Source organism: Mobula hypostoma, chromosome 2 (genome assembly GCF_963921235.1).
Source record: "Mobula hypostoma chromosome 2, sMobHyp1.1, whole genome shotgun sequence".
NCBI lineage: Eukaryota > Metazoa > Chordata > Chondrichthyes > Myliobatiformes > Myliobatidae > Mobula > Mobula hypostoma.
In genome coordinates, this window is record NC_086098.1 from 133547250 (window position 1) to 133570787 (window position 23538).

Sequence of the window (23538 nt, forward strand, 5' to 3'; positions counted from 1 at the left end):
CCTCCGATCTTGATGACTGAAAAATCTTGTTCACTGTCCATTTTCAGCCATAGACATTGCCTGACCTGCTGAGTTCTTCCAGCAGTTCATGCATTGCTCTACATTCTCCTGCATTTAGAAAAATAAGTGATCCCGCAGAGAGATAGAAAAATCTCACTGTGCTTGATCAGGTAGGTTTGGACTTGATTTTTCCATTAGTTGGGTGTCTAGAACTGAAGTGTTTCAGCCTCAAAGTAAGAGGCCAAATGTTGAGGCTGGAAATGAGAATTCCTTACCCAAATCTTAGCTATTTTCCACCCTGAAGGTCAGAAGTTGTTCTGACACTTGGTATGTTCAAGACTGAGGCTGAAGTTACACCAAAAGTTTGAGGGATGTGGCATAGTGCAGTGAAGTACGGAGGGAGAAGATCAACCATGATCCTGTCAGTGCAGAAGCCACCATGTTTGTATTCTGTTCTCAATCCTCTTAGCAGCTCTCTGCCAACACAAGGGTATGGACAACACCAAACAATAGACCGACTCAGCTGATCACCAAATTGCAAATGGCTGTGAGCTGTGTCATAGCTCCAGAAAGCCAAGTTCAGTCCTAATGTCAAACTCTCTGGTTTCTCCACGATTAGGAGTTCCCAACCTGGGGTCCACGGACCCCTCAGTTAACAGTAGGGGTACATGGCATAAAAAAAGTTGGGAACCCCTGTCCTAGGTCCACTGCTTTCCCATCCTATTCTAAAGATGTCACAATGGGGACGCTGGGAGGTGGACCCATATGCGAGACACAGACACTGAAGTTCTAGGAACAGGACTACGCGTGACAAGGAAGCTGGGGTTTTGAGGCTAGAGGCTGGAAGCTGGGGTCTTGAGGCTTCAGGCTGATAACTCGGAGGCTGGAGCTGGAAGACAGACTGGAAACTGTACATCACCATGGAGCCAGGACATATCCTTCGAAAAGCCAGGACTCATCTTTAACACAACACTAACATGAGACTGGACAATACATAGACATAGAGCTGGGACTTATCCTTAGACAAGCCAGGACTCAACTTTATCTCCACACCAAGGTGGGACAGGTCCATCCGTCGGGTAACAGCAGAATGGCCAGACTTACCCAAACAGAGGTGAGGACAAGAGGGGACAAATCCAACCGTAGGGTAATGGCAGAACGGCCTGACTTACCCTACAGAGGTGAGGACAAGACAAGACAGATTCCCCCACCCCCACCCCACAGGGCAAGGGCAGAACGACCTGACTTACTCCATGGAGGCAAGGACAAGAAGAGACAAACACCGAAGAACGACAGACAGTTCCATCTCTGCATCGGGGTAGCTCCGAGTTGCAGTTATGGGCAGCAACCTCGGTTGGCTACGGAAGCAGCTGGATCCCTACCTAGCTCTGAGTGGCTGACGGCCACTCAGCTGGCCTGGGAACCGGCCAAATCCATACCGCAAAGACAGCTCTGACTACCGACAGCAAGGCTCCATGAAGCGATGGTTCATCAACGCGGCCTAAAGATGGCAAGTGGCCGCTCTAGCCTTCCACCGGCAGGTTGCTCCCAGGGAATCTTGACCAGTCAAAACAGCAGCCCACACACGACCCCAAGGCTACTTACATTCCAAGCCCCAAAATGGGAATCAGGTGCCTATGATTAACCCAACTGAAACAAGGGACAGCTGGAAGACCTGGAGTCCTGAGTCCATGGACCAGACCGTGAACCAGAAAGCGGACTTCACGGTCCGGACCATGACAAAAGATGAGGGATTGCAGGTTAATTATCCACTGTAAAGTGGCCCTATTGTGGAGCTGAGGGGTAATGTGGGGCGAATGATAATAAACGGTGTAATTAGATACTTGCTGCTGGCTCAGATTTGCTGGGCTGAATTCCTACTTCTGTGCCGTATGACCCAGGCCGATAAGAAAGTCTACTTCCTATGCACTCATTTTGATGAAATCTGTCTTCATGTAAAAATGATAATTTGGAAATGAAGCTTTTGTTTATTTTTTAAAAAGTAGCCATTCTGTTGCCAGGGACTCTTATCCTGGGTTGTTGTGAGCTTGTTGTCTTTGCTGTGCCAAGAAAAAGAACGATTACAAAACCCATTTGTCATGTATACTTTGTCAAAGTTCATTTATTTTCCTTTAAGCAGAGTTCACACTATTGGCTCTTCATACCAAACCTAACAAACTAAACTGGAAAAAGAAGACCCAATACCTCTGCCTTCGGAAGCTACCTGGACTTTAACTGCCAGATAATATTCACGTCTTCATAAATGATAGCACAAGAGATTGTAGACACTGGGATCTGGAGCAACACCTAATCTGCTGGAGGAAATCAGTGGGTCATACCAAGATTGATGAAGTGTTTTAATCCAAAACTTTGACGGTACCTCTCCTTCCACAGACGTTGCCTGACTCACATCGTTCTTCCAGCAGTACTGTTGCTCTTTATCAGTGATACAGATTTTGTTTAGATTAGCTGCTGAGTGACTTGGGTGGATGGTGTGAGGGAGTCAGTGGCAGTGGAATTTTGTGACTATAGCAGGCAATTCAAATGACAACCAGTCTTCAGAAACTGCTCCTAATGCAAATCATGGGCCATTACCAGTCTGAAGTGAAAAGAACCAGCTGTGTAACAAATAGTGCTGTCTACAGAGTACAGGCTACTCAAGAGATATGGTCAGAGAACTGATATAACTATGAAATGTACACGCATCAGCCAAACACAAGATAATGGGATTCTGTTAATTGACATATTCATCCTAAATTACTTTGCATCGTTGTGACGGAGTTCAAAGAAGCTCCCGTGTCAGTTAAGCTATTTTGTGACGTTACGCATCAAATATGATCATGGTTATAGGTGTACCTGCTCCCCATTGATAGTTGAGATTTTTGTGTACTCAGAGACTCTCACAATACTAATTTTGGGTGTCCGGGTTCTCTGTTCATAAGACACTATAGCAGAAATAGGCCACTCAGCCCGTCGAGTCTGTGCCAGCATTCCATCTTGACTGATTTATTATCAATCTCAACCCCATTCTCCTGCCATCTTCCCATAACTTTTGATGCTCTGACCAACCAAGAACCTGTCAACCTCTGCTTTAAATATACTCAATGATTTGGCCTTCACAGCCTTCCAGGGCAATAAATTCCCCAGATTCAACACCCTCCAGCTAAAGAAGTTCCTTCTCATCTCTGTTCTAAATGGATTTCGCTCTATTCAGAAGCTGTGCCCTCGATCCTACACTTCCCCACCATATGAAACATTTTCCCCTTGTCCATTCTTTCTACACCTTTCAATAAGATCCCCTCTCATTCTTCTAAACTCCAGTGAGTGCGGCCCAGAGCCATCAAATGCTCCTCACATGTTAGCCCTTTCATTCCCAGAATCATTCTCGTGTACCTTCTCTGGACCCTCTCCAACGCCAGAGCATCCTTTTTTGAAATAAGAGGCCCAAAACTGCTCACTGAGGCCTCATTAGTGTCTTAAAGACTCAGTATTATATCATTGCTGTTATATTCTAGTCCTCTCAAAATGGATGATAACATTGTGAAACCCCTTTTTATATCGGGTGTTTCTAGAGATGCAGCTTGTTAGCCCTTCGCTAACAGCCACTGGACTCAGCAATGAGAAAACCACCTTTCTCAGTCTCGGTATGTCGAGGGTCGATTTGATTTGGGTCCAACCAAAACCAGGAAGTTGGGATGTCTTGACCAACCGAACCCTGATCTGTGTGAATACTGTGTAAATACTGCCCCCATGTAATTGGCCATTGGCAAAAAATAATAGATCGTACACTGCATACAGATATAAAGAAAGTAAATTTACAAATGTCAGCTTTATCGAACAGTTAGTAAGAAAAGGAAAAAACCAAAAAGGCTCATTACAGGTAACCCAGTCCAAATGTGCACATAAGTTGGAGATCATCTTGTAGTTGTCTTTAACTCACACGCTGGACCCACGGTCTGCATGAAAGCACATACCACTTTCTGAGTGTCACTCGAAATCCACTTTGAACAAATGGGCTCCCCCATGGGAGTATTGGTCCGACATCCTTGAAGCCATTCATCTGCACAAAGCACCTTGTGCAACAGGGATGGCATCCTCAGCCACCTTCCCTCCTGTCTTCTCCCGGCTCCTGCCAAAAAGACCTGCGCCCACACCCAGACAAAAAAAAAACCTTTTTGCCAATGCCCAGTGTTCTCTAGAACCTTCTCCCAATTCTACCATCCTGATTGGCTGACACAATATTCCTAAGTTGAACAACGTGGCCACTTATCTTTAGCTCAAACCCAGACATGCTAAAAGCAGGACAGACTGCTCTTACAGAATTGCTAAAATGAAATACCTATAGCATAGCAATAAAAATCTTAATCAGGGCATTACCATTGTATTTACCTTCCTTACCACCTACTCAACCTGCAAGCTAATCCTCAGGGAATCCTGCACATAGATGCCCTAAAGTTTATTTGCATCTCTGATTTTTGAATTTTCTCCCCATTTAGAAAATAGCCTACTTCTTTATGCCTTGCCTCCAAAGTTCATGACCATATACTTTTCTACACTATATTCCATCTACTACTTGTTTGTCCATTCTTCCAATCTGTCAAAGTCCTTCTGCAGATACCCTGCTTTCTAACACAAACTGCTTCTCCACCTATCTTTGTATCGTCTGCAAACATGGCCACAAAGCCATCAATTCCATTATCCAAATCATTGACATAACGTCAAAAGAAGCCGTCTCAATCGTGACCCTTGTGGAACACCACTAGTCATCAGCAGCCAATCAGAAGAGGCCCCCTTTATTCTCACTCTTTGCCTCCAGCCAGTCAGTCAATCTTCTATGCATGTAAGTAACTTTCCCATAATACTATGGGCTCTTGTCTTGTCTCCCTAATATTCTTTATATAGCTGAAAAAACTTCTGGTATCCTCTTTAATATTAATGGCTAACTTACCTTCATATTTCATCTTTTCTTTCCTTATGGCTTTTTTCAGTTGCCTTCTGTTGGTTTTTAAATGCCTCCCAATCTTCTAACTACTACTCATTTTCGCTATATTATATGCCTTCTCTTTTCCATTTAAGCTGTCTTTGATTTCCCTTGTCAGCCAGAGTTGCTTCATTCCCCTTTTAGGATATGTCTTCATCTTTGGGATGTATCTGTCCTGTGCCATTTCTTTCCCAGAAGAGATCCCAATGATTCAGAAATCTGAAACCCTGCCCCTTGCACCACTTACTCAGCCATTCATTCATCTATACTCTCATCCTATTCCTGCCCTGACTAGCACAGAGACAACTAACTTGGGGGTCCTGCTCTTCCGCCTCTTCCCTAACTCCATGTACTCTTTCCCCCTTTCTACCTATGTCATTGGTGCCAATGTGCACCACGACTTCTGGATTTTCACCCTCCCTCTTGAGAATCTAAAGCAGCCGCTGCAGTATTTTGAATCAGATAGAAACTTTCAGACTTCTGAGTCATATGAATAACTTTGTCGCAGCAAAAATGTTTTAATATTCAAAGTTATCTTGTCAGTTACAGTGTGCTCCTTTGCAAACATGCAATTCAACAGGAATGTTTGTCTCACTCAAAATAGTGAAGTAACTATAGTAATTATAGGAGTTGATGTAATTTGAGTTCAGGAAGATTCTTTTGAGAGGGTCCTGAAGAGAAAGCTTGCTGCAAATTAGGACCTTTTTTATCTATCTGCTTCGGTCTTCAAGAAGCCCAGGTCAGCAGTCACAGCAAATGGAGCATTTGGAGATTATGACCAGAAAGAGTGGATGGACCAATGGGCTTGTGACGTGTGTGTTGTTTATAAATTTTTGGGATGGAAAACATCCTTCAGCTCTGAAAAGATTCTGCACTTTTCTTGGAATTGCTAGGATGTTTTGTACATGCTTGATTTTTAAATAAGTTCATTTTGTTAACCTGGCACAAGTAAACTACCGTAATGGTATACTACCCAAAGGAAGAATCCACAAAAATCTTCATCATCTGACTTACTTTGTGTAGCAATGACTGAGGACAATGGCACCCCCCAACATTGCCATCTTTCAAAGTAAATACATACTGACAAATTCCAAATTACTGTTTTCACAGAAGTGCAGTTTTGAAGCTTTAAGTTCTGAATCATATAAGACATTAAGATATAGGAGCAGAAGTAGGCCATTCGGCCCATCAGGTCTGCGCCACTATTCAATCACGGGCTTGATCCAGTTCTTCCAGTCAACCCCACTCCCCTGCCTTCTCCCCATACCCTTTGGTGCCCTAGCTAATCAAGAACCTATCTATCTCTGCCTTAAATACACCCAATGACTTGGCTTCCACAGCCGCTCGTGGCAACAAATTCCACAGATTTACCACCCTCTGACTAAAGTAATTTCTCCGCATCTCTGTACTAGATGGATGTCCTTCAATCCTGAAGTTGTGCCCTCTTGTCCTAGACTCCCCTACCATGGGAAATAACTTTGCCATATCTAATCTGTTCAGGCCTTTTAACATTTGGAATGTTTCTGAGATCCCCCCTCATTCTCCTGAACTCCAGGGAATACAGCCCAAGAGCTGCCAGTGTTCCTCAAACAGTAACCCTTTCATTCCTGGAATCATTCTCGTGAATCTTCTCTGAACCCTCTCTAAGATCAGTATATCCTTTCTGAAATAAGGAGCCCAAAACTGCTCATGATACTCCAAGTGTGCTCTCACAAGTGCCTTATAGAGCTTCAACATCACATCCCTGCTCTTATATTTTATACCTCTAGAAATGAATGCCAACATTGTATTCACCTTCTTCACCACTGACTCAACCTGGAGGTTACCTTTAGGGTATCCTGCACAAGGGCTCCCAAGTCCCTTTGTATCTCTGCATTTTGAATTCTCTCCTCATCTAAATAATAGTCTGCTTGTTTATTTCTTCCACCAAAGTACATGACCATACATTTTCCAACATTGTATTTCATTTGCCACTTCTTTGCCCATTCCCCTAAACTACCTCGGTCTCTCTGCAGGCTCTCTGTTTCCTCAACGCTACCCGATCCTCCACCTATCTTTGTTTAATTGACAAATTTAGCCACAAATCCATTAATCCTATAGTCCAAATCATTGACATACATTGTAAAAAGCAGTGGTCGCAACACCAACCCCCCGTGGAACTCCACCGGTAACTGACAGCCAGCCAGAATAGGATCCTTTTTTTCCCACTCTCTGGTTTCTGCCAATCAGCCAATGCTCCACCCATGCTAGTAACTTCCCTGTAATTCCATGGGCTCTTACCTTGCTAAACAGCCTCATGTGCGGCACCTTGTCAAAGGCCTTCTGAAAATCTAAGTACACCACATCTACTACATCTCCTTTGTCTACCCTGCTTGTAATTTCCTCACAATATTGCAGTAGGTGAGTCAGGCAGGATTTTCCTTTCAAGAAACCATGCTGGCTTTGGCCTATCTTGTCATGTGCCTCCAGGTATTCCATAATCTCATCCCTAATAATCGATTCCAACAACCTCCCAACCACTGATGTCAGGCTAACAGGTCTATAGTTTCTTTTCGGCTGCCTCCCACCCTTCCTAAATTGCGGAGTTACAAATAAAAACTCTGAAGCTGAGAAAAGTGAAAGGTGATCTCCTTGAAACCTGCGAGGTTCCGAGAGGACTTGATGATACTTCCTTTGCTAGAATGGTGTGTGTGTGTATATATATATATATACACACACATACGTATGGTATATACTCAGCAGGCCAGGCAGCATCTATGGAAAAGAGTAAACAGTCAGTGTTTCAGGCCCATACCTTTCATCAGGACTGCAAAGAAAGAGAAATCCGTGTGAGAAGGTGGGGGGAGGGGAGGAAGTACAAGATGGTAGGTGATAGGAGAAACCAGGAGAAGGGGAGGGGTGAAGTAAAGATCTGGTAAGTTTGGTGAAAGAGATAAAGGGTTGGAGAAGGGGAAATTTGATAGGAGAGGACAGAAGATCATGGAAGGAGGGGAAGAAGGAGGGGCACCAGAGGGAGGTGGTGGGCAGGTACGGCAATAAGGTGAGAGAGGAAACAAATGGGGAATGGTGAACTTGGGGTGGGGCCAACTACCAGAAATTTGAGAAATCGATGTTCATACTATCAGCTTGAAGGCTACCAAGATGGAAAGTAAGGTGTTACTTCTCAGACTTGAGTGTGGTCTCATCATGACAGTAGAAGAGCCATGGTCTGACATGTTGGAATGGGAATGTGTTCATCACTTAGTTAATTGTCTAGAAACCTGATAAGGGAGGGGAAGAAGCTGTTCCTAAATTGTTAGAATGTGAGTCTTCAGGCTCCTGTACCACCTCTCAGGTGGTAACGAGAGCATGTCCTGAATGATGGGGTCCTTCATAATGGATGTTTTCTTTCTGAGGGATCATGATTTGAAGATGTTCTCCATGCTGGGGAGCTCGTGCCCGTGATGGAGCTGGCTGAGTTTGCAATTCTCTGCAGCTTTTTCCTGATCCTGTACAGATGATGGTGTAGCCAGTTAGAATGCTCTCCTCAGTACATCTGTTGAACTTTGCTAGAATATCTTCTGTCCTTGCAGTTCTCTACTTCCCAAAAAGCTGAGAACTATTACGTCACTGTTTTTATTCTAAGCTGAGATGTACATTTTCAGTCTTGGGGAGCTGAGAGTGCTGGAGTTTGCACTGGAAAGGATTTGAGGCCAAAGGCCAGATCAGCTGTTTCTTTTTGAAATGCCAAAGTTGTTTTGATTTTACAATCTGGAGCATTACAAAATACTCTCCCGTGAGTCTTACATACCTTGAAGTTCTTTCTCATTGAGTTAGATCACAATTCAGTTTCACTAGCCTTTTAGTCATAGATGCAGCTACTATCTGAATTAACTGAAGTACTGGCAGCGTGCGTCCTCATAGTAATGGATTGTGAACAGTACTCTTCGGAAGTTGACAGGATAGCCTGCTCCTTCTTTTTCATTAAAACGGCGGCAACAAGAACTAAAATGCTTTCTGGGTCTCGAGTGCACTCTTGTCCTCTGTGCTGCCCATCAACCAGAAACCCATCAGTGGATATTGTACCTTCTCTCCAGGGACACCCAGACAGAGATCTATCTTCAAAAAGGTCAAGTAATCAGCTAAGTTAGACCCAATGTCTTATGGAGCAAAGAGACAGACTTGAGCGATTCCCTAGTCTAAGCTTGCTACTTCTGATGTCCTCATTACATTGTAACTCCTTGTTGTTTCTGGGAATTGCTGTGTAATCTTTACTCAAAAGATGTGCTTTTGTTTTACTCGAAAAAGACAATTCTCTCTGAGATGGGGAATTCATGCGGACTGTTGTGAAATACTTCCGGTCACTGTTGGTTGATGTAGTGTCACCAATAGATTTTAAAGCTGATGTTTTACAATTGAAGTGTTTTCTGTGGCTTCACTGATGGTTCAGCAGATTTACTTAGAACCTAGAACAGTACTTAACAGGAACTGGCCCTTTAACCCATGATGTACCAGACTAATCAAACTAGTAATGAAGTGACTAACTAACCTGACTCTAAAACACAGTCCCTTGAAGGAAGGAAAACATGCTATATGCAATTTTCACTGCCCTATAAAATTGTGGAGCCACTATCAAGGAGCTATGGACTTGGGCCCCAAGATTCCTCTCTACGTAAACATTGTTAAATGTCCGGTCAGTAACCCATTTGATTCGTGGATTAGCGCAGAAACGTGGAGAAGTGGTGTAGACCATTTGACCCACTGTAGCTGTGCTGTCGTCTAAATTCAGTACCTTGTTCCAACTTTCTCCCTGTATCTCTTGATTTCCCCTTGTCCGATTTACAGAAAAATGAACTGAGAAAATGGCAGACGGAATTTAATGCAGACAAGTGTGAGATGTTACACTTTGGTAGGAAAATCCAGGGTAGAGCTTACACGGTGAGTGGTTGGGCAGTGAGGAGTCGAACAGAAGGATCTGGGAATATAGACCCAATTCCTTGAACGTGGTGTCTCAGGTAAATAGAGTCGTAAATCGATGTACTGAGCGCAGGAGTTGGGATGTATATTGAAATTGTATAAGACGTGAGTGAGGCCTAATTTGGAGTATTATGTGCATAAAAAATGTAAATAAGATTGAAAGAGTGCAGAGAAAGTTAATTGGGATGTTGAAAGGACTTGAGGACCCAAGTTATATGAGAAGATTGAATAGGTTAAGACTTTATTCCCTGGAGCATAGCAGAATGAGGGGAGATTTGATAGAAGTTTACAATATGATGAGAGGTATAGATAGGATAAATGCAAGCAGGCATTTTCCATGGAGCTTGGGTGAGAATAGAACTAGAAGTCTTGGGTTAAGGGTGAAAGGTGAGCTGTTCAAGGGGAACATGAGGGGGAAATTAACTCAGAGGATGGTGAGAGTGTGGAACATGCTGCCAGCGGATTTCAATGCTTAAGAGAAATTTGGATAGGTATGTGGATGGGCGGGGTAGAAAGGGTTATGGTTTGGGTGCTGTTCAGGGACTAGGCAGATTAATAGTTCAGCACAGATCAGATGGGCTGAAGGGTCTGTTTCGTTCTATGAATCCAACTCTATAAATTTAACTGATTCTGTACAATGGACAACATATTGGGAAAATTAAATGAAACCCTTTATACCAATTCATTATTTTGCTCATTCATTTCTTCATTGACAAGATTGACCGCTGATTACAAATAGTTCCAGCACAACATATCTTGCCTATCAACCATTATCTTCCATGAGGTTTGCAGACAAAGGCTTGTATAACTCGATGTTATCCATTAAGTTCACAACCGTGAATGACGGTGCACATTTATCAGTGGAAGAACAATAGAATACTGTACTTGGTTTCCGGTATTGTTTGGAGTTCACAAACCATTCTGAGTTGGATGGAAAGGAAGTGTTTTACCCCCAGATCTTTAGGGGCTATGGATCAAGAGGTGTGACCTGTGCTGGGGGACAAGTCAGAGCCTGGTCAACTCGGCTGGGTGCGAATGTCTGGTGTTGAAAGACCCGAAACACGCGATGGCCCCAGGTTACATCACTGATGATGCGTCCCAGCGCATCCATGGATGTATCTCAGCACCATAGTCATTTTAAAAAAAACAATTTCCGCTGTGTCGAGAATGTCTTATCCATTTTCCTCTTCAGACAGTTTTGTATGTTTCCTAGAATGCAAGGCCTGAGCGTTTGAAAGATTTACTTGATTCATAATTGCCAAAATCTGTTTTTGTTGCAAGTTATCGTGCATTCTAACCCTTAGAAAGTCTCGGCTGCTCACATTATAATAGCATGCAATGTCAAATCATTTTCTAACTTTTAAAACTTGTTTACCTGTTCAGGTGTCGATAAACAGACAAGATATAGTTGCGAAGCTCACAATAAGAAAGGAGTTACAGTTTCAAGGAAAGCCCAAGTTAACATCAAAGGTATGTGCTACTGACGGCTGCATTGTGATAAGTGCACCATTTAAATTCAGCACCTAAGGGGGCCTTAACCTTGGATTCCAGTAACGTAAATTCACCTTGGGTTCGACACTAATGTTCTAACTTTTTACTGAGAAAGCTATGCCAATAGAGCAGGATTGATTCCCTAAAAATTTCACACTGATGCACACCTCCAATACTCCCCTATAGTTTTATTGCCCTTTCCTTCGTTGGCTGGCAGGGTGGAGATATGTCTCTACCAAAGGACATATAAGGCCTTCCTCTCATCCTCCCCCTCCCCCCGACTAACCTGCAGGTCGCCCTGCTTAGCTCTCCCAATTGTGGTCAGTTGAAGCCGTGGGAGCAGGTGGTGGATGGTCGTATGAGTGACTGGTGCATGTCACAAGTCCTGGTCATGCGACCACTGATGCCAGGCAGACAATCTCTAAGGAGTATCGATAATGGCTGGGGTCACCCGTCTTGTAAAGACACTTCCCAGAAGAAGGCAATGGCAAGCCAGTTAATTTGCCAGGCACAATGATAGTCTTGGGTCCATGATCACCTATGTCATACAGCACAGCACATAATGATGACGATCCCCTCCCCACAAGTCCCTAAAAGCAGTGAGCACCCGTATGGGTTCTGTTTCATAAATATTGCTCTGTGGTATCTTGGCAATGGCTGAAGTGTAAGTTCTCAAAAATCTCTGGCGTAAAGGGTAGCTTGGAGGCAAAGTTGAGGCACTTTCGAAGAGTTTAAAATAATTAATATTTAAAAGGGTTCTGAAAAACTGAGGGAGGTTTCAAGGAGCATACTCAATGCTGGAAGGATTTAGTACCAGGGGCTCCCAACCATTTTTATACCATGGACTAATACCATTAAGCAAGGGGTCCACGGAACCCAGGCTGGGAACCCCTGATTTGGGGAGAAGCGGTGTGCTCTTTGAAAGATTCGGTTTTCAAATGAAATAAGAGTGACTGGAGCCAAAAAGGTACCAGTTCAGATGGAGGCACAGGAGGGACAGACAATCTGCTGGAAGGGCTTGGTAAGTGGACAACCCAATCCATTGACAATTCCTTTATCCACACCCCTCCACTGATGCAGCTTGGCCTGCCTAGTTCCTCCAGCAGATTGCTTGTTGCTAGACAATGGGCTGAGGGCAGATCTCCCAGATAAAGTGGAGCAAGGCTGTTTAGACATTGGATGGAGCGTGATAGGGAATGGTGATGGTGGTGTGGAGGACAGATGTGGATGAATTTGCTGACAGAGGGCGGTGGTGAGCTGTCCCATGAGAGGAGCATTGGGAAAACTGAGAAAAGCTAAAGTTGTGGGTAGTTAGTTATAAGTACAATGTAGCAGCTACTACTAAAGTGAGGACTGTGAAAATGTGGGTTCTAACTTGGATCAGTGTTTGAGTCTCGATGATGTGTCAGCAACTGGTCAAACACAAGGATTACTGCTACATGGTGTGCTACGCAGTCCCTAATAACCTGAATGTTTGAAGAATGTCTGATTGTTTAGTTGGAAATCCCACTGCTCGCGGGGTGGGGGGGGTGCGTGGTGTAGCTTTGCAACATCATCTACTGTTTATCACGGCCATGTTATTGGAATATTTGTCTAAAGTTCTGATAATACCCCCTCCCCCACCACCGTTACAACAATATTGTTGCTTAAGAAGGAACAGAGGGCAGGGAATGAGGTGATCAGATCTGCATGGCCAAAGAAAGACGCCGTTGTGACCTGCTAATGTGATGAATGTACTGATAATTGAAGTAACTGGCAAGTAAAACTCCCCACTGGGTTAGCGGTGATTGAGGAGCAGTTATGGGTTTTGCAACCTACTTAGCTAATAGTCCCTTTATAACCGAAAGTTGTTCCACACATGCCTTGGGCTTGATTTCTTTTCGCTTTTTGTCCTTGTTAGAGGCCCCAGATCCACCAGTTATCCTATGGATTCGTAACCAGATGGCGCACGTTATCGTAGTTTCATGGGAGCCTGGCTTTGATGGATATGCCCCTCTAAGCACTTGCCAAATCCAGGTAAATTCACCCTTGTTTCAAAATACAACTTTGGTGCAGATTGAGCTAATGCAGATTTAGTAACGTTCTGTCTCAAGCCAGTTCATTCCAGTGTTCCTGGAATTTGGAACACTTCCTGCCTGGTTCCCAAGAGCTGCAGTTTGCTGGCTGTTATGTTACAGAATTTATATATAAGTAAATCAATCAATAATAGATTTTTAATCAGGTTGCTGATTTATTGTCTGTCATTGAAATGATTTGAAGTATGTGTTGGCATCTCATGGTGTTGGCGCCGGATGAGTCTGAGCAAACGAGATTTCATGCAGCAATGCTGCTTATTTGATAGTGATGAGATTTGACAGTTTTGGCAGATAATTACTCAGTCACTAATGTTCCGGCAGAATCATGTTTAATCGCCTGTCTGAGTTTCCAATTATTTTCCGCAATGTAGAGCTGGCTTAGTTTTTCTAGTTTCTTTGTTTCCTCATCCCTCCCCTGAAAGGGTCTGTCAACCTTTTGACCATAAACACAAAATAATCTGCAGATGCTGGGGTCAAAGCAACACTCATAACACGCTGGAGGAACTCAGCAGGTGAGGCAGCATCCGTGGAAACGATCAGTCAACGTTTTGGGCTGGAATCCTTCGTCAGGACTGTAGGAGGGAAGGGGCAGAGGCCCTATAAAGAAAGTGGGGGGAGGGTGGGAAGGAGAAGGCCATACTCTTTTGTCACCGCTGGTGTGCTGTTTTTATTTGAGACCAATCCTGAGCTTCCACAACATGCAGCTGGTCTGCCTCATAGAACAGGGTGCATTTGACAACTGAATGGATAAGAAACCTTGGCTACATTTACCGTGCTTGATTTGCGTAAATTGGATTTCTCCTAGACTTGTTCAAAAATGATGACCGCCCAAGGGGAGAGAGCTGGGTGTCCTATCATTCTCACATTTCTAATATGTGAAAACCATTGGTACAGCCTTCCAGCTATCTCCTCTCATCGGTGATCTCTCAGTGATCTGTGTAAATTGTGCATTATCGAGTCGGAGTAATACAACAAAGAAACAGGCCCTTCAGCCCAACTCATCCATGCTAGTCAAGGTGTCTGTTTGAGCTAATCCCATTTCCCTGTATTTGGTTCATATCTCTCTGAAGCTTTCCTATCCTGAAGGTGTGAACGCATTTCAGATGCCCGAATCTTAATCCCTTCCAAACAATCAAAACTGTTTCCTCAGATCCCTTCCCCTTCATCTCTCTGCTACATGAGTTACCCATATGCTGAAAAATTCAGAATTCACTTCAGTTACTTTTCTCCCCTTTGTCTGCTGTAGCAGCAATTAAGATTACAAAAAATAATCTCAGTTCTTGTGTCAGGCAGCAATGAACTATTTTATCTTGCTAACGGGCATTGTGATGGATTACTTTCTGCCCAGCCACTTCCTGATCTTCTACTTCCCGCTGCCTGTTTTTATCAATGACAAAATACAGTAGAAGGTTCAGTATTACGGTCGCTGTTAGTGTTGGAATTGACAGTACCATGGGAAGATGGTGTCAAAGAAGCTTATGAGAGGAAAAAGACCAAGTACTCTGAACTGGCAACTGAAGCTGCCCAGAATGGCTGGAAGACCAATATTTTCCCTGTAGAAGTGGGATGCAGGGGGGCTCTGGAGTTTACTCACCATTTCCTTCAGTTTACACAATGCAATGATAATGATTGTGGTAGTGTTTTGAGCTTGTTGGCATTGATCAATGTGCGTTGCCCTAACGTTACCATCTAAACTTTTAAGTAAGTCTCTTCTGAAGAAACTGTGCTGTTCTACATAAAGCAGGAAAAAAGTAAGCAGAGATTTGATTAGCCAAGTTCAAAGTCTTGAAGTACTTAGGGAAAAAAACTATTCCCTTTGGCATTAGATTCCCTAATCAGAGGACGTAAATTTATCAAATTGCTTCAAAAGCCTGCTGGGAGATGACGATTTATTTTTATTGTGTTGAGTTATGATTTGGAATGCTTTCTCGGAAAAGGTGGTTCAATATGTTTTTTTATGCTAACTTTATTGAACAGAATTGGATCAATACTTTCCAGGAAAGAAAATAAATGAGTCTCTAGGCAAAGAGGCAGAGTGGGACAAATTGTAAGAAAACTTCCGAAAACTTGATGATGAAAGGCCTCCTTGTTAAGTTTACATCATCTGAAAACTTCTGCAACAATGCTAGTCTGTTTATTTAACAAAGGATACATTGGCATTTCAGGTAGTCCAGAAGAAATTTTATCTGGGCTAATTCCTGGGATAAGTGTGTTCTCTGATCAAGAACAGACAAAAAGTTAAAGCTGTATTCTTTCGAGTTCAGAAGAATGAGGGGAACACTTATTGAAGTGCACAAGGTTCTTGGCAAGAATGACGAGATAGATGTTGAGATGTTTTCATGAATTTTAAAAGTTTTATTTATGGAGATACAGTTCAGAATAGGCTGTTCTGGCCCTTCAAGCTATGCCACCCAGCAATCCCCTGATTTAATCCGAGCCTAATCACGGGATAATTTATAATGACCAGTTAACCTAAGAACTGGTACATCCTTGGACTGTGTGAGGAAACTGGGCACCTGGAGGATACCCACGTGGTCACAGGAAGAACGTATAGACTCCTTACAGGCAGCAGTGGGAACTGAACCCGGGTTGTTGGTACTGTGCCAACCTCTATGCCAGCGGTCCCCAGCCACCGGGCCGCAAAGCATGTGCTAATGGGCCGTGAGGAAACGATACGAGTCAGCTGCACCTTTCCTCATTCCCTGTCACGCACTGTTGAACTTGAACATAGGGTTGCCAACTGTCCCGTATTTGCCAGGACATCCCGTATATTGGGCTAAATTGGTTTGTCCCATACGGGGCTGCCCTTGTCCTGTATTTTCCTCGCTAAGGTAGAGCGTTCCTATGAAACCTTTCATGCCGAAGTGGCGTAAAGCGAAGAAGCAATTACCATTAATTTATATGGGAAAATTTTTTGAGCATTCCCAGACCCAAAAAATAACCTAACAAATCATATCAAATAACACATAAAACCTAAAATAACACTAACATATAGTAAAAGCAGAAATGATATGATAAATACACAACCTATATAAAGTAGAAATAATGTATGTACAGTGTAGTCGGGAAGATTAAATCAAAACCAATTTGTGGAAAAAAATCGGCACATACATGCATGCGCACACAGGTGCCCGCGCAAGGGTTCATGGTCACGGTAGTCTTTCTTGGGGTAAACACAAGTGTCCCATATTTGACTGCTACTTTTGTCCCTTATTTGGGAGTGAGGAAGTTGGCAACCCTAACTGTAAAAGACATGCTGAGATGAGTTTAACCCTACTTGAACACCTCCCCCCCCCTCCCCCCCACCACCGGTCGGCCAGTCCGCAAGAATATTGTCAATATTAAACCGGTCCACGATGCAAAAAAGGTTGGGGACCCCTGCTGTATGCTACCGTGTCGCCCCTGTTAAACGAGGGAACTTAGTTTCTGGATGAGGGGTGGTTATTTAAAAGTTAAGTGTGCAGAAATTTGTTCCCGCAGTCTTAACTCTCTGGAATTCGTCAGAGGGTTTGTAGAAGCTAAATAAAGAGAGATAGGTAAATCCTTGAATGGACAGGAAATTAAGAGTAATCAGGAACTGGTAGAGGAAGTCATCAAACACTGACTGTACTGATTGGCAGTGCAGGCATCAGGGGCAAAGTGGCTTGTTACTGCTGTTGTGTGAGTTCTCCTTGTATCCAATAGAATCATTCAAGCCATTTACACGTTGTGAGGACGAACCGTTTCTTGGTAAAAAACTACTCGACTTGTCCCACTTGCTCATTCTTCCAACAAGGCAGAGCAATTTTTTTCTCGTCAGATATCTGTTTCCCTTTTGAAAGTTACTGCGATTATATCTGTTTGCACAAATCTTTTCAGAACATGGATTCCAAATCTTGAGGTGGGGGAGAAAGAAAGTGAACTCCAAGCCAACTTGGATTTTTACTGCCTATCTGAAATTCATGCAGTTACTTGGACCAATGTAGCCCAGGTGATTTTTTGTTGCATAAGGCTGTTTGTTGTTGTCTTGTATGATCAGGTCAAGAAGGTTGCAGAGGGTGAAGACAATGTGACAAGTTTGGTGACCACGGCAGTTCCACCATACAACTACAGCATCCTTAAACTGCGAGCAATGACTTCCTACATCATTAGAGTTTCGTGTAGGAATGAAATTGGATGGTCAAGCTACTCTTCCGAGATCCAGGCCAAGACAACAGAAGGGGGTAGGATTTTTATTTTGCTGTGTAATGAATTCAAATAATTGAAGCATAATTAATGGCATTATTGCCCAACTATCAATCCTTCACTTTGATGTTTCTATCATTGAATGCAAATACATTCTTATGGTGGCTTAATGACATAATTTTATTTTTATTTATTTGTTTTCTTGCTTCTCTTCTTTTTTTTGGTAATTTATTTTCTATTGAATTTCATCATCAAACAAACATTTCCATCTGATATTTATGTACCTGTGCACTTGTAATGCTACTGTGACAACGTAATTTCCTTTGGGATTAATGAAGTATCTATCTAATAAGCAAGAACCCTCCCCTTCAGATGTTCCTCAGTCTGTTTTTAAACTAGCTAGAGCCTACTGCTCTTTAATGGTGCAAATTAATATGAGGAGTGTGGATTTCATAGGACTGCAAGTTTCAGCCAGGAGTTCCCAACCATTTTCATGCCTTAGACCCCTACCAGTAACCGAGGGGATCTGTGGAGCCCAGATTGGGAGCCCCTGGTTTCAGCAATATTTGATGCTTAGACATGACCAGAACTAGGTTGATGAAAATAAATCAAAACAAATACTGGAAAACTGAATGGTTAACTATTATTCTCACTCCTCAGATGTTGCTTGATCTGATGAATTTTGCCAGTGTTTTCTGCTTTTATTTCAGAAATTTTTGACGTCATGGATGCAAGGTCTCTGGAAGGGCACCTCAACAAGATCTCAGTGAAAATTACATCAAGGCTGAGAGGGGAATAGTGAGAGACAAAATTCATCCCTGTACACTTCACAGTCAGTGAATAGTTGGTACAGATATCGCAGGGCAAAGGGCCTGTTTTTGTGCTGTAATGTTCAATGTAAACATTTCTACCTCATGAAATGGATGTACTTAGCAGGTCAGGCAGCATCTATTAAGAGAGAAAGAGTGACACTTCGACAGGTCATTCAGTGTCTCCCAGTCTCCTACCGCAGTCCCTTCCTTTTGTTCTTGTCTCATTTAATGTGCAAACTAAAAATTTTGTCTCTAATGCTTTCCTTTTCTGATGGAGGTTTATTAAGCTTCTCTCTCCACAGATGGACCCAGGCCTGTTGAGGTTTCACATTTCCTGCATTTGCTTTTTGGATGCCTCTTATAGTTAACATTGGTTTATTGTAGCAGAGCATTCGCCAAATCGAATGATCTAGTCATTTTTCCTCATCGCTGTGTGTCCGCCCTTCCTCCATGAAAATCTGTTCCAATACCAACCTACATACCTTCATTGACTGTGGGATTGGGAATGAAGTATACAAGAATGAATTTTGTCCCTCACTATTCCCGTCTCAGCCACGATGCAATTTTCATTGAGATCCTGTTGAGGTGTCCTTCCAGGGATCTTGCACCCATTATGTCATTGGTAGTGGAGTTGAAACAATGTGTTGCAATGTCTGAGCCAGGGAGCAGTGGCGGAAAGATTTTCAAGGATGAAAGGCGGTGTATTTAGGTTGAGTTGCAGTCTTAACACTGACCTCTATGAAACACGACTAATCACTGGCAGCCAACCAGAAAAAGCCCTCTTTATTCTCACTCTAAGACTACTGGCAGTCAGCCAATGCTGTATCCATGCTAGTACCTGACTGTTATACCATAGACTCTTCTCTTGCTCAACAGTGAATGTGCAGCACCTTGTTAAAGGCCTTCTGAAAATTCAAGTGAACATCATCCACAGATCCTCCTTTGTCTATCCTGCCTGTTATTTCCTCAAAAAATTCCTACAGACTTGTCAGGGAAGATTTCTCCTTAAGGAGACCATGCTGACTTTGTCCTATTTTATCATGTGTTTTCCAAGTGCCCCGAAACCTCATCCTCATTAATGGACTCCAACATCTCCCAGCCACTGAAGTCAGGCTAACTGGCTTTCTTTTGATTCCCTCTTTTCTTAGAGTGGAGTGAAATTTTTCTGTCCTCTGGAACTATTCCAGAATCTAGTGATTTTTGACAGATCACTAGTAATGCCTCCACAGTCTTTTCAGCTGCCTCTTTCAGGGCCCTGGGGTGTAGTCCATCTGGTGCAGGTGATTTATCTACCTTCAGTCCTTGGAATATAGGAGATTAAGGGGTGTAGAGGTGTGTAAAAGCCTGAGGGATGTAGGTCGGGTGAATACACAGTTTTTTTCAGGGAAGAGGAACTAAAATTTAGAAGGCATAGCTTTAAGGTGAGAAGTGAAAGATTTAAGAGGGATCTGGGGAAACAACTTGCTCATATAGAGCACAATGTATATATGGAACAAGCTTCCAGAGGAAGTGGTTGAGGTAGGTTCAAACTAGGTTTATTATCAAAAAATGTATACGTTATACAACTTTAAGATTTGTCTCCTTACAGTCAGCTACAAAACAAAGAAACCCAAAAGAACCCATTTTAAAAAGTCTCACGAAACACCCAATGTACAGAGAGAAAAACAAATTGTGCAAACAATAAAAGTAAGCAAACAGCATTTATAATGAAAATGTGTCCTTCGACACAAAGCAGCTGAAGCAAGCCACAGCCTTGGCCGCAGCCTCGTCCTCAGTTCAACGCCTAGCGGAGTAAACGTGGTGGATCCCGGAGCAGGCAACAGCCTCAGCCTCAGTTCAGCGCATAGCGGAGTAAACGTCATACAGAGCAGCCAGCAGAACCACCACGACCCTTGCCTCTGGTCCAGACACGCTGCCTTCTCAATCCATTTGGCCTGGCGTTCACACCTTCCAAACAGCAGATCGTTCCTTGCTCTAGGACCCAGAAGCTGTCATGTCGATACGCTCTGGGCCTGGTCCCTGCCACCACATTTCAGCCGGTACCCGACCTTTCCAAATTGGACCAGTCTCGAATCTGCCTCTTCGCCGCTCCAGCTTTGCTCTGCTTGCCCCGACCTCGGCTTGAATGTGCCTGACCTCGCCCCATCTTCACTTTGAGCACTTCTCAAACTCGCCTGGACCCCTGACCCAGCATCGCCTTTCCATTGATCGCAGTGATCGTTTACCATAGTTTTTTTTAACAGAAGAAGTGTTATTAATAAAGTATTTAGTTGTATTCCTTGTTTTTGGTAACCGCTAGGAAGTTCTCGCTTGCTTTCAGCGGCAGCATTTTAAACTGGAAGTAACTGAATTATAAACAAAACACTTGGATAAGCCCATGGATAGGAAAGGTTCAGAAGGGTATGTGCCAAATGTTGACATTTGGGACTAGCAGCAAGGTTGGCATGGAAGAGTTGGGCTGAGAAACTCGTTTCCATTCAGTATTACTCTGTGCTCTGTTAGTTGATGGATACAATGCACAATGTGGAATCACAAACAGTACTCCAGAGTACTGTGATGTGGATATTAAATAATTAGGAAAGACGTTCAGGGTTGTTGTTTTCTCCAGAATGACTGAGGCGGGGTTTGGTCATACGAGTGAGGTCATAGAAGTGGCATTTCTGGAGCTGCTTTGCCTACAGTTAAAGCCTGCAAATGGAAAATGACAGATTCTTCTAGAAAGGCGGGCACATTGTCTTCCTTCATCCGTACAATATCTTCATTGTTTTTGGGATTCAACTCAGGCTGCCCAATCAGTACTGGCACAGCGATCTGCCTCCTTGACTTTCCCTCTGTCAAAGGTCAGAAATGGGCCCATTCAGTGATGATTGTACGGTGTCCAATTCCATTTGCAAATTCTCTGGCAATGAAGCAATTCATACCGATGCAAAGCAATGACTGTATCTAAAGATCTGTCCTAGGACTAGCATGCAAATATCATCATAGAGAAGACATGGCAATGCCTCTACTTTCTTAGAAGAATGCATAGATTTGGCACGTAAGCAAAAACTTTGACAAACTTCCGTAGATGCCCAGTGGAGCGTATTCTAACTGGTGGCATCACGGCTGGGTATGCAAACGCAAATGCCCAGGAATGGAAAAGGACTACAGAGAGTGGCTGATACAGCCCAATCCATTGCAGACAAAGCCCTCCCCACCACTGAGTACATTTACATCAGGGATTCCTAACCTGGGGTCCATGGACCTGTTGCTTAACGGTTTTGGTCCATGGCAAAAAAAGAAGTTGGGAACCCCTTATTTTCATGGAACACTGCTTCAAGATAGCAGCATCCATTGTCAAAGTCCACCACTGTCCAGGCCATACTCTCTTCTCGTACTTACCGTCAGGCAGGAGGTACAGAGCTGGAAGACCCACACTACCAGGTTCATAAACAGCTCTAAAACCATCAGACTCCCAAAACAACGAGGATAACTTCACTGATGATAATTTCGAATTGATTCTACAACTTACAAACTCACTTTCTCGGACTCTTTTACAACCTACATTCCCATGATTATTATTATTTCCTTTATTTGCTGTTGGTCTTTTGCACATTTGTTTCTCAGTCTTTATGTATGCTTTTTGCAGATTCTGTTGTTTGCTTTTTTCTCCCCTCCAAGTGCCTGCAAGTAGATGAATCTCGTGGTAACATGGGCGTACTTTTGTATAAGTATTTTGTACAAGATAACATATGTCCTCGCTGATTAAATGGACTCAGAACATTTCACGGATTTGTCAATCATTCTTTACCAGTGCACAAGGAAAACAGCTTGGGCCCCTGTCACCAAACTGTTCTAAACTATGAAGAAAGAAGTGACATTTTTATACAGAAACTGACCAGTTGGATACAGATGTTGACCAATTGGTGACCTCGCGCAGTGGTTCCCAACCACCGGGCCGCGCGCATGTGCTACCGGGCTGCGCGGAATCGATATGATTTGGCGATATGAAACGATATGAGTCAGCTGCACCTTTCCTCATTCCTTGTTACCAACCTGTTGAACTTGAACACCACCCCCCCCACCCCCATCGGCCCGACCGCAAGAATATTGTCAATATTAAACTGGTCCGCGGTGCACAAAAGGTTGGGGACCCCTGATCTAGTGGATATTCATGTTCCTTATTTGCATAATCAATCACCAATTACACTATGATAATTCAGGTATTAATAGGCATTAGAGTCTTCACATTAGAAGCCAATAATACTTCAGAATTAGTGAAGTAATGGACCAGCAGTAAGTGTCACTGGAGAATCCATTGTTTGCATCTTGCCCTGTTGTGCCAAACAGCCGCGGTCGCCTGCTGTGCAAAGGGACGCTATACTTTTCAAAGACCTCTCTGTGTTGACTGCACACTATCTGTAAACAACCTTGCCTGGATGTTATCTTAATGCTTGCCTTCCTGCAACTTCTACATATACAGTACTGTGCAAAAGACTTAGGCACACATATATAGCTGGGGTGCCTAAAACTTTTGCACAGTACTGTATTTGTCAACGTGGAGCCAAGAGCAAGTTTGCAAATCTGGTGGGAGCAAAAGATATTGGGAATGGTGAGGGTGAAGCTGCATGGGAGGGATTTCAGACAGGTGGCAGGGATTTCAGACTGGTGGGAGGGATTTCAGACAGGTGGCAGGGATTTCAGACTGGTGGGAGGGATTTCAGACAGGTGGCAGGGATTTCAGACTGGTGGCAGGGATTTCAGACTGGTGGGAGGGATTTCAGACAGGTGGCAGGGATTTCAGACTGGTGGGAGGGATTTCAGACAGGTGGCAGGGATTTCAGACTGGTGGGAGGGATTTCAGACTGGTGGGAGGGATTTCAGACAGGTGGCAGAGAAGGAGTGCTGGGGCAGGGGGTGGACACACCCAGTCCCGAGACACTAGGCAAAGTTATTTGAATCCAAACAATTGGTTTATCGATCATTACAGACTGCCTCCCTGGTGCTTCCCACGCTCTCCCCTTTTCCCAATTATGGTTCCAATATCCCCGCCCCCGTCCCACTCTCAGTCCACGACAGA

The 23538-nt window shown here is 43.5% G+C and overlaps 1 protein-coding gene across 1 annotated transcript in view; it reads left to right on the top strand.

Annotated features, from left to right (window-relative positions):
- mertka (c-mer proto-oncogene tyrosine kinase a) overlaps positions 1-23538 on the top strand; it is a 175630-nt gene that overhangs the window by 81007 nt on the left and 71085 nt on the right. Inside the window, exons 5-7 of the mRNA XM_063040701.1 lie at positions 11321-11407; positions 13329-13444; positions 17522-17705. Of these exons, the coding sequence (XP_062896771.1) occupies positions 11321-11407; positions 13329-13444; positions 17522-17705 (387 nt within the window). The remainder of the gene's footprint in view (positions 1-11320; positions 11408-13328; positions 13445-17521; positions 17706-23538) is intronic.